The sequence below is a fragment of the Notolepis coatsorum genome, assembly GCF_963971535.1.
Source record: "Notolepis coatsorum genome assembly, chromosome: 2".
Classification (NCBI taxonomy): Eukaryota; Metazoa; Chordata; class Actinopteri; order Aulopiformes; family Paralepididae; genus Notolepis; species Notolepis coatsorum.
Window position 1 is genome coordinate 107,697,490 of NC_140166.1, and position 11,131 is coordinate 107,708,620.

The 11,131-nt window shown below is 42.1% G+C and overlaps 1 protein-coding gene across 1 annotated transcript in view; it reads left to right on the forward strand.

The window, feature by feature from the left end:
* Positions 1 to 10,928, forward strand: part of LOC311223483 (hexokinase-1-like) — a gene marked incomplete at its 5' end in the record, with an annotated part of 122,586 nt that extends 111,658 nt beyond the window's left edge. Inside the window, one exon of the mRNA XM_084308268.1 lies at positions 9,009 to 10,928. Within this exon, the coding sequence (XP_084164394.1) occupies positions 9,009 to 9,180 (172 nt within the window). The 3' untranslated portion in view covers positions 9,181 to 10,928. The remainder of the gene's footprint in view (positions 1 to 9,008) is intronic.
* Positions 10,929 to 11,131: the final 203 nt, after the last annotated feature.

Genomic DNA, 11,131 nt, shown 5'->3' on the forward strand with positions numbered 1-11,131 from the left:
ATGTTTAGAATGGAATGAATACATGGGTCGGGAAAGATAGTTAGCTCAAAGCTAATCCGGAAGGGCAGCTAACAGTAGCTACTGTCTAACTGTGATGCATTTTCTGTTTGCAGTCCAATGTTCACCAAAACACACACCCACACTAGGGTGACCAGGTGTCCCCCTTTTGGTTGTACTGTCACCCACCATTTGACCAAATGTCCCGCGTCCCTCATATTGAGAGGATGTCCCTCTTTTCGAAGCCAAAAAAAACATGCGTCTAAAAGCCCCTCCCTACAGACAGTAAACGTAGCAACCCGCCTCTTGTCCACACACATTGCTCTGATTGGTTATAGTACTTTAGCGTGCTGCTTGCCTGCTTGTGACGTGACTGAGACTGAGTCGTGACGCTACCTCATATCGCAAATCTGATTGGTCAAAAAAAACACAACAACATTACAAGCGAACTAGTTCAAGATGGAAAGCAGTAAAAAGAAACGGACCTGCAGTTACAACCAAGACTGGCAAACGACACATGACTGGGTGAGGCAGATGGCAGGCAATCCGCAGCAGGCTTTCTGTGTTTTGTGTCATAGTTCGTTTTCAATTGCGCATGGAGGAGAATACAACTTGAAGCGCCACAGTGGACGTGAGTCTCACTTGAAAGTGGCTCACCAAAAAGAAACATCCAGATCTATGGATACGTTTCTTTTTAAACCAAACAATGATAGCCAGACGGACAAGGTCACTGCAGCTGAGATAACAAGTGTCTATCACACAGTACAACACTCCCATTCATACAGGTCAGCCGACTGTGGTAACCTTTAACCTTTGATTTAAATCTATTCAGTGAAGACCATGGCAGTTATTCTAATATAGAAACACAATTTATTTGTATTATTATTTTTGTATTATACTACACTGTTTTCCCTTGTTCTGTGTTAACAGGGAATATCAAACACAAGACATTCCTGTCAAGTGATGACGTTTGAATATTTAAAACAGATGTTAGGTGGTATTTAATTTGTATTTATTTTGATTTAACCTTTAACCTTTGATTTAAATCTATTCAGTGAAGACCATGGCAGTTATTCTAATAAACATTTTTACATTATCTATCTGTCCCACTTTGTCCCACCAAAATCGTACTGTTGTCCCACTTTGTCCCACCAAAATCTTACTGTTGTCCCACTTTTGGACTTTTTGCATCTGGTCACCCTAACCCACACACTTATAATTTGTTCCTCAACGTTATATAGACAGGTCATGTTTTGTAAACTAACGTTATGTTTAGAATGGAATGAATACATGGGTCGGGAAAGATAGTTAGCTCAAAGCTAATCCGGCCTGTTTAACCACTAGCTTCTGTTAGCTAATGAAGGCTAATGCTGGCTGAGCAAGGAAACTAACACTAAACGTTTTTACATGAAATACAGCCCAAAAACCCTGCTGACAAACGTTTGCTTATTAAATACATTCTATACTATAATAATACAAACGTTTCATTGCCTCTTTGTGACGACAAAGTTGTTTAAATAAGGGGAGAAAAGTAGCTAAAACCAATGTATTTGGATGGGACAGGAAGTACCATTGGCAACCGGAAGTCAGCCGGAAGTGCCTACTTTCAGGTTGTGCAAGTGGAGAATTGGGAGCACCGGGAGTTTTACCGGTGGCCTGGCCTGCGCAGATACAAAAAAAGAAATGAAATAATTTTTATATTATTATTATTATTATTATTATTATTATTATTATTATTATTATTATTATTATTATTATTATTATTATTATTATTATTATTATTATTATTATAAGATTTTATAACTTTTCTCACAGTCAGGTCACTGAACTTAGAAGCAGGCCAGGCCAGTGTTTCTAGTTGCGGTGGCGCAATAGTTAGATAACCTAGGTGGGGAACAACCAGGAGATCACTGCAACAGAGGGTAACGCAGTCTAAACGCACACAAGTTGGAGAACTATCTCTCTCTCTCTCTCTCTCTCTCTCTCTCTCTCTCTCTCTCTCTCTCTCGCTCTCTCTCTCTCTCTCTCTCCTCTCTCTCTCTCTCTCTCTCTCTCTCTCTCTCTCTCTCTCTCTCTCTCTCTCTTTCTCTCTCTCTCTCTCTCTCTCTCTCTCTCTCTCTCTCTCTCTCTCTCTCTCTCTCTCTCTCTCTCTCTCTGTGATAAAAATAAACATGCTAGCTAGCTAAAATAGTTGACGTTACCATGCATCATCATCGTCCCTTGTCAAAAAGCCCAATGTTAAAGCTGCCAAGAAACTGGACAATTAATAATTTAACCCTTGTGTCTGAAAACTAAAGTGTTACACTCTTACCATTAGTGGACTAAATTGTCCTCTTCAAAAACGCCATACAAATATTATATGTTGAAAATGAAATACTTTTCCACTTTTTTTTTATATAAATCTTTTATTCAACTTCATCCATAATCATAACCATTTTTATTTTTAGATAGATTTTTTTTGTAAGGTCAGATTAAAAATGAAATACTCCCACTTTTCTGAAAAGAGTTGTTAAATCTGACATTATAAAAAACAAGAAATCCATCAAAATCAGTTTTGTTGGGGCGACTGGGTGGCGCAGCGGAGATTGCGCTCGTCACCAATGCGAGAGACTCCGGTCTCGAATCCAGGTGTCAGCATTGCCTCCGGCTTGGGCCAGCCGTCAAAGACAGGAAGTGGTGAAGGCAGCGTGATCTCCCACACGTTACACTTCACCAATGAGAGTCCGCGCTGTCAGGTGAAAAGAGAGCCGCTGGCTGTCTCCGCATGTGTCGGAGGAAGCATGTGGTAGACCTCAGGGCTCCCTTGACCGACCAGTAGAGGGCACATGCGCACAACAACCAGGTAGGGGAGGGGGGAATTGGCATAACGACTAAATTGGGATGGGAGGAAAAAGCACAGAAAATCAGGCGGAGAAAAAGAGGATTAAAAAAAATCTGTTTTGTTGCTAATCATTGACACATGCTAGCCTGTAATAACTTTTTTTTCTGTCTGAATCAATCCGCCATAGATAGAAAAATGGAAGTATGAATAGCTTTTGAACAAATCCTCCAAAAAAGATAGTCAACTGGAATATGTTAGTTCGTGTACATACACATGGATTATGTAATTAATTTGTCATGACCCATTGTGAAACAAAAGAAAAATCGCGGATATTAAAAAAAAAAAAAAAAAAGGGCCGTCGATCTTTTTTTTTGTTGTCAGATTTGATTGATTGATTGATTGAACATTTTATTAACAGATTGCAGAATGGGTACAATACAGTACGGCTCAATACACACAATTGTTAAGGGGATGCAGACCAGAGAAAGACTTTCGTCTTGTTTACATCAGGGTCCCACATTTTCAATTCATCATAACATATATGACATACATGACATACAGATAGATAGTACTGCTACATCTATACATTTATGACATACCAGATTTACAAATACAGTACTGTTTGTGATACAAAAATAGTCCAAAAAAGAGAGTATATACATTTGACGAAGAAACTGCACATTAGAGGAGGTTGGATAGGGGGGGGGGTTGGGTGGGTGGGGTGGGGAAACACATTGGAGGTGGTTGGGTGGGGGGGTTTGGGTAGGCGGGGTGTAACTGTACATTGGATTATCGACGAAACCTTACTTGGTCCCAAGAAAAGGGTTTTGTGTATTATTGGGTTAGGACATTTACTGTACATTGGAGGGTGTTGGGTTAGGACATTTACAGGGGCCAGTTTCGAATTGCAGTATCCCGTAGGTGCTCTCTTTTGGTTTTGAAAGTGGGTAGTTATTCACATTCCTTTACAGCTGTGGGTAGGGCGTTTAGTCCCTTGTTTGAGCCGAATCTGGGTTTAACATGGTTTGTGGAGCTCCCTCTGGTGTCTACTAGTGGATCTACTATTGGATCTACTTTCTCTGTGGATGGTTTTGTGAATAAATCTCCATTATGCTTTAATTACTGTGTGTTTATTGTATAGCAATAAGGTTGGGTGAATTCGGTCATTGTATAAACGCACTACATCACTTGAAGTCGTGTGTTATACAAATTAGATCACGCCTATGGGGGTCTAACGGCCCTCGGCTGCGCATCGGGCCTAACAACCACCCATAGGCGTGATCTAATTTGTATAACACACTCCGTTGCGTGATGTAATGCTTAAATATATCATGAGGAGAGAGAGCACTGTGTCAGTTTTCAATGGAGAAACGCTAAATGAAACTACTTGCTACAAAACAAACATATTCAGAGAAAATTATTAATGATGTGATTTTATGATGAGACGGTTCAGAAAGTAATTTCCTGTAATTCATCATGAGCAACACAACTCCCCCCCCCCCCCCCGCCCCTTATAGGAGACCAGCGATCTCACAAGTGAATTGACTTTGTGTAGTAACGTCACGGTGACCAATCGCAGCTACTCTTATTGTCTGGGACCAAATACGGCCACGCCCCATTCCCAGTAAAAAGTGGGAATCTCTAGAATGGGTTTCGGGCGACGCTGTATACGGAAGTGACGATAGACAACACTTTCTGTTGTCAGTAGATGGCAGCATTGGTTTAAAATTAAAAGGTGAAAATGTTGAAAACTACATGAATACATTTCCCAAGATCCTTAGCACAGGTCACAGGTCACTGGGATGTGTCTATTCTTCGCCGTGATCTGAACAGCGGTAAACTATTACTGCGACCTCGGTATAGCGACCGCGAATGGTAAACTAATTATCTTAACAAAAGTGCGCTGGTAGCGTTACATATGTTGTCTAAAGGGGGACATATGGTACAATTTAAGATTTTAATGATAATCGGCATATAAAGGACAACATAAAACATTGTTAATTTGTAAGAAACCTCAATGAAAACGGTAATATTCGCTATTGTTATGAAAATGTGCTAGAATCCTATAAAAATGTGGACGCATTTGGTCTACGTTCCGTTATATCTCTTAGCTTTGGCTAGTCACCTCATAGCTTTGGCTAGGCACCTCCCTCAAACTGAACAGTGACATCTCCTTAGCAAATTATCTCAATTCCTTCTATGCGAGGTTTGAGGCTGTGAATAACAACACCAGCCTACAAACCACGGCAATGGGGGGGGGGGTCTGCTGATGGAGACTCAGTGTTCAGGGTAACAGAGCATGAGGTGAGGCGGACCTTTAAAAAAGTGAATATCAGGAAGGCAGCAGGACCGGACGGCATCCCCGGCCGCGTCCTAAAAGTCTGTGCCGACCAACTGGCCCCGGTATTCACTGACATCTTTAACCTGTCCTTGGAACAGGCTGTCATCCCCACCTGTCTGAAGAAGTCCACCATCATCCCTGTACCCAAAAGATCTACGCCCGCTTGCCTCAACGACTACCACCCTGTAGCCCTCACCTCCATAGCCATGAAGTGCTTTGAGAAGCTAGTGAAGGGCTACAATTGTTCCTCCCTCCCCATCAACCTGGACCCCCTGCAATTTGCATATCGCCCCAACAGGTCCACGGAGGACGCCATAGCCCATGTGCTGCACACAGCAGCATCACACCTGGACAAGAGGCAGGGGAACTATGTGAGAATGCTGTTCATCGACTACAGCTCAGCATTTAATACCATAGTCCCCTCCAAACTCATAGCCAAGCTCAGGGACCTGGGCTTGAACTATGACCTCTGCCAGTGGGTCTTGGACTTCCTGACGGGCAGACCCCAGGTGGTAAGAGCAGGCAACTGCACCTCCTCATCCATCACGCTCAACATAGGGGCCCCCCAGGGCTGTGTTCTGAGCCCCCTCCTCTACTCTCTGTACACACATGACTGCGTGGCACAGCGGAACAACAACACAATCATCAAATTTGCTGATGACACAGTAGTGGTGGGCCTGATCTCTGCCAACGACGAGAGGGCCTACCTGGAAGAGGTAGAGAATCTGTCACAGTGGTGTCAGGAGAACTGCCTCTCCCTGAACGTCAGCAAAACAAAAGAGATGATTGTGGACTTCAGGAGGTCGGGGGTCAAGGACTACAGCCCCCTCAGCATCGACGGGGCACCGGTTGAGAGAGTGAACAGTTTCAAGTACCTCGGAGCCCACATATCCGAGGACTTGACATGGACCACACACATTGACAGTGTTGTGAAGAAGGCACGACAACGCCTCTACTTCCTCAGGCGCCTAAGGAAGTTCCAAGTCAGTCAGAAGATCCTTAGGAACTTCTACTCATGTACAATAGAGAGCATCCTGACTGGCAACATCACCTCCTGGTTTGGGAATAGCACTGCACAAGACCGTAGCAGACTACAAAGAGTGACACGTTCAGCCGAACGCACAATTGGAGGGGGGCTTCCCACCCTCCAGAACATTTACAACAAGCGGTGCAGGGGGAAGGCTGGGAGAATCATCAAGGACTCCAGCCACCCGAACAACTGCCTCTTTGAACTGCTGCGGTCAGGCAAGCGATATCTTAAGGCGAGCACAGAAAGACTCAGAAGAAGCTTCTATCCCTAGGCCATCAGGCTGCTAAACGAACAATAAACACTATGCAACAACCATCAAATGCACACAGCACACACACCCACACGCACACTCACTTAAACAAACAACACACTGCAGCACCCACTCTCCACACTTTAGATCACACAAACACACTTTATATTTATTGATAAAGGATTTGCACTACTACTCGTACACCTACTGTAAATTGTACCTAAATTGCACCTCATCCCATTTCTGCCTTGCACTATATAGTATTGTATATTAGTACACTGCATAGTATTGTATATTATATGGTAACTCAGTTACGTCTATTCTGCATTGTACATATGTCTATACTGAACACTGTGACCTCATTTTTTTACTTCTAATTTACATGCTATACTATGTTATTTTATTTCATACTTATCTTGTCTTGCACAGTCTCTGGAGCGTAACAGTAAGAAGCATTTTGTATAAAAGTATTCTGTACTTCTGTATGACAACTATTAAAGAAACTTGAGAAACAAGGCCTTTTTTCTCCGTGAGGCTAAGGCTGACAGTGATCTATAGCTACCACGCATGACATGAAAATAAGTTATTGATTTGGGGACAATGAGATGTGTGGCTAGCAAGCCAGTCTTTTTTCAGATCATATTCACTGTTTGTTAACCATAGGCCAAGCTAGGCTTGACAGAAAGGCTTGCTAGCATAAAGTTAGCTTTCTGGGTCAGTGCCAATGGCACCTAGGAGAAGTTTACCCTCAGCACACAAAAGCCAAACAAGTGCATTCATCTTGAACTGTGACAAGGCTCTAGCCGAGGTGTTCTACTTTTATTTGATAAAGCTGCTGTGAAGAAGTAAACAATGGTTTCCATGATAACGCATCTCACGACAATTCAGCAGAAGATCAAGTTAATGACAAATTTAGCTAAAATTAGAATTTTTTCTAAAATGAGTTTTGTTCACATTTCTTACTAGACTATACAGTATATAATATTACAACAATCAAGGTGTGCTTGGTGTGATTATATGTGTCCAGTTTGAGCAAATATGAGCAAACTCATATAGCCTACCTAGTGAAATAACATGACATTATCTTTGCACCAGGTTTGTGCTCGCAAACTGGGACGCTGTTGAGGCCATTTCCAAGTTGTTCTATCTTCTCTCTCTCTCTAGGTTCTCGGATACACCATCTCTAAGTTGTTCTATCATCTTTTCTCTCTAGATTCTCTGACACACCATATCTAAGTTGTTCTATCTTCTTTCTCTCTCTAGTTTCTCTTATACACCTTCTCTAATTTGTTCTATATTCTCTCTCTCTCTCTTTAGTGTCCGATACACCGTCTCTAAGTTATTATATCCTCTCTCTCTAGTTTCTCTGATATGCCATCTTTAAGTTGTTTTATCCTCTCTCTCTAGTTTATCTGATACACCATCTCTAAGTTGTGTTATCCTCTTTCTAATTTATCTGATACACCATCTCTAAGTTGTGTTATCCTCTCTCTAGTTTATCTGATACGCCATCTGCGTGAATACTTTACCCAAGGCAGTTGTCCTTCCGCGTTCGGTTTACGCGCCCTGATTGGCCTCTCAGCGCCCAATCGCCTATCGCCTAACTACTCTGTGCTTTTTCGAGCTAACGTCATTAGTTTCCAACACCTTGGCTCACAAGCAGCTCAAACTTCCTGTTGGAATAAATTAATTGATTGATGTTTAACTTGTCCCTGTGTGTGTCCAGTCATTTCGACTAGCAAACGTTGTACTCAACGTTACCTCAGGATACCACTGTATTGTATTTAGTTGGTTAGCTATGTAGCTAATGTGGATAGCATTTTGAATAGCATCAATGCTAGCTGGCTGGCTACAGCTTTATTTACTAAATTATGGAGGCTTTTTAATCGTCAAGGTAAGAGAGGATGTCATGATCAACTGAAGGCATATGCTATGGAACAATATGTGCTTGGGTTTTCAGAAAAAGGCCAGCTATGTGACGCTAATCTCTCTAGTTAGTATCGTGTATTGCATCAGCTAATGTGGATAGCATTTTGAATAGCATCAATGCTAGCTGGCTGGCTACAGCTTTATTTACTAAATTATGGAGGCTTTTTAATCGTCAAGGTAAGAGAGGATATCATGATCAACTGAAGGCATATGCTATGGAACAATATGTGCTTGGGTTTTCAGAAAAAGGCCAGCTATGTGACGCTAATCTCTCTAGTTAGTATCGTGTATTGCATCAAGTGTAAGCACAGCAGAGCCCGCTCCGCTTCAGACAGAGAGCACAGCGCATAGTAGTATATTGAGCGAGTAGTGCGGCGATAGTAGGGCTAACGCGATTGGGCGCTGAGAGGCCAATCAGGGTGCGCAAACCGAACGCGGAAGGCTGAGAGGCCAATCAGGGCGCGCAAACCGAACGCGGAAGGACAACTGCCTTGGGTAAAGTATTCACGCACACCATCTCTAAGTTGTTATATCTTCTCTCTCTCTAGTGTATTTGATACACCATCTCTAAATTGTGTTATCCTCTCTCTAGATTCTCTGATACACCATCTCTACGTTTTTCCATCTTCTCTCTCACTAGTTTCTCTGGGGTGATGCACCAGACGGTGGCTCAACTGGCCCCTCGCTGTAATGTCAACTTCCTGTTATCAGAGGATGGCAGTGGGAAGGGAGCAGCGCTCATCACTGCCGTGGGCTGCCGGGTCCGCCAGGAGATCAACAGCAGATCACCTCCTCCTACTGTCACCTCCTGATCTCCTCCCCATACTGTCTCCTCCTCTCCTCCCCTCTCCCCTCAACTCCTCCTCTCCACTTGTCTCCTCTTCTCGACATTAACACAGCAGTAGCTGCTTTAGATTCTATTCTATTACATTATTTGTGTGAGAGAGAGAGAGAGAGAGAGAGAGAGAGAGAGAGAGAGAGAGAGAGAGAGAGAGAGAGAGAGAGAGAGAGAGAGAGTGAATAGCTGTGTCTATTGTGTTTTACAGTATAGCAGAGCATACTGTTTTAAATGCAGTTTAAAGCAGGTGTGTTGGGATTATTACCACCAAACAACAAACACTGGATTAGACTAAATTGCTATATTTCTATGTCACACATTGTAATTTTTAGTTATGATTCAATACAATTTGATGTTAAACAATACAGCTAGCAAGGCAATCAAACATATACAATATAACCCTTTATTCACACAATACAGAAAGAAATCGTCATAATTTTTAAATGAGATCGCATAGGTCTATGAATCGAGATCGCGATTTTTTTTACGATTAATCGTGCAGCCCTAGTTCCCAGTAAACTATTGGTGTGAGGAAGCGCTGATACAATGGAATATTGTAGAGTCTGAAAGGTCCTCAGTTTCCTTGGATCATTGATTCACAGCGTTTTACTTAAGAAGAAGCATATTATTTCAGCTTTTTACTGTAGTCACATGAATTAAAAACAGTGATAAATTGCACTATATCTCAGTATCGAGTCAAGAGCAAGACAAGAGCAAGACTCTATTATCATATTGTGGCCCAAATACCTTGATGCTATTGTATCAGGTGTCTGGTCATCCACATCCTGCTGCAAAACTTTACTGCAGTTTACAGAGAGCACTTGACTGTGTGGAGGGAGAGAAATACTTGGGATTCTTGTCAAATATAAAACTCCTGGAGATGAATAACACTGTTCGAGCGCGTGTCTATATCTTTAACTAACTGTCTATCGGTTTGTCTGACTGACTATCTGTCTGACTATCCGTGTGTCTCAGCAGGCACTGTTTTTAAAACAAGACAAAGGGTATTAAAGATGATATAATATATGTGTACTATGTTACTGTAGAAGGGAATATCTCTGCTTTAAAGGCATAATATCTCACCCAGGTATGATATATAATATATTAAGCGTATATTAAAAGACACATATTGCTATTTATTTTATTTTTGTATCGGGTGAATGCTATCAGTGATGTCATAGAGTAGAGGATTACACACAGCCTGCAGCCGTCATGCAGGATCTTCCAAGCAGTTCCTCTGGGGGCTCAGCAGCTCTGTGGGGCTGACTTCTACCAGGACTCCATCTGGAGGGAGAGCTGGCTTTTATTTTTAACAATTCAACTGTACTCCTCTGTAAGAGATTTCCAAAGATCACCTGTATTTTAACCAATCGAATCCTGAGGGATGTAGAGATCAGGGCCATATATAGACAAGAGTTTGTCCAGGTTGGACTATGGACACCACGTCGCTGCCTCTTCTCTACAACTAACAAGTGTTGTCTGTATATGGAACAACGTCCTCCATAACATCATCATGGTGACCAACATTCTAAACATCAGCTGGTATAGAATCATAACATCACCATGGTGACCAACATTCTAAAGACCAGCTGGTATAGAATCACTTGTTACTTAGTAACGGCCATGAGGCAGTACTATGGAGTCAACATGGAAATGGCCAAACTCTATCTAGATATGGCTCCAGTAGATAGTAACAACATTCAACCTGTTGACAATAAAGTGTGTTCATATCCACCAAGCTGGTCTCCTCTATATTTCTGTCCATTTGACCTCCTTTATTAACAGCAAGAATATTACATTCTGTAAAACGTGTAATAGCAGCCATGGTCATTTTCAGTTTTCTGCCAGGTGGGAAAAGTAATTTGGTTTCCCTGAATGTTATTGAAACTGTACCTCTGCAGGTGAGAAATATAGGAGGATGAAGA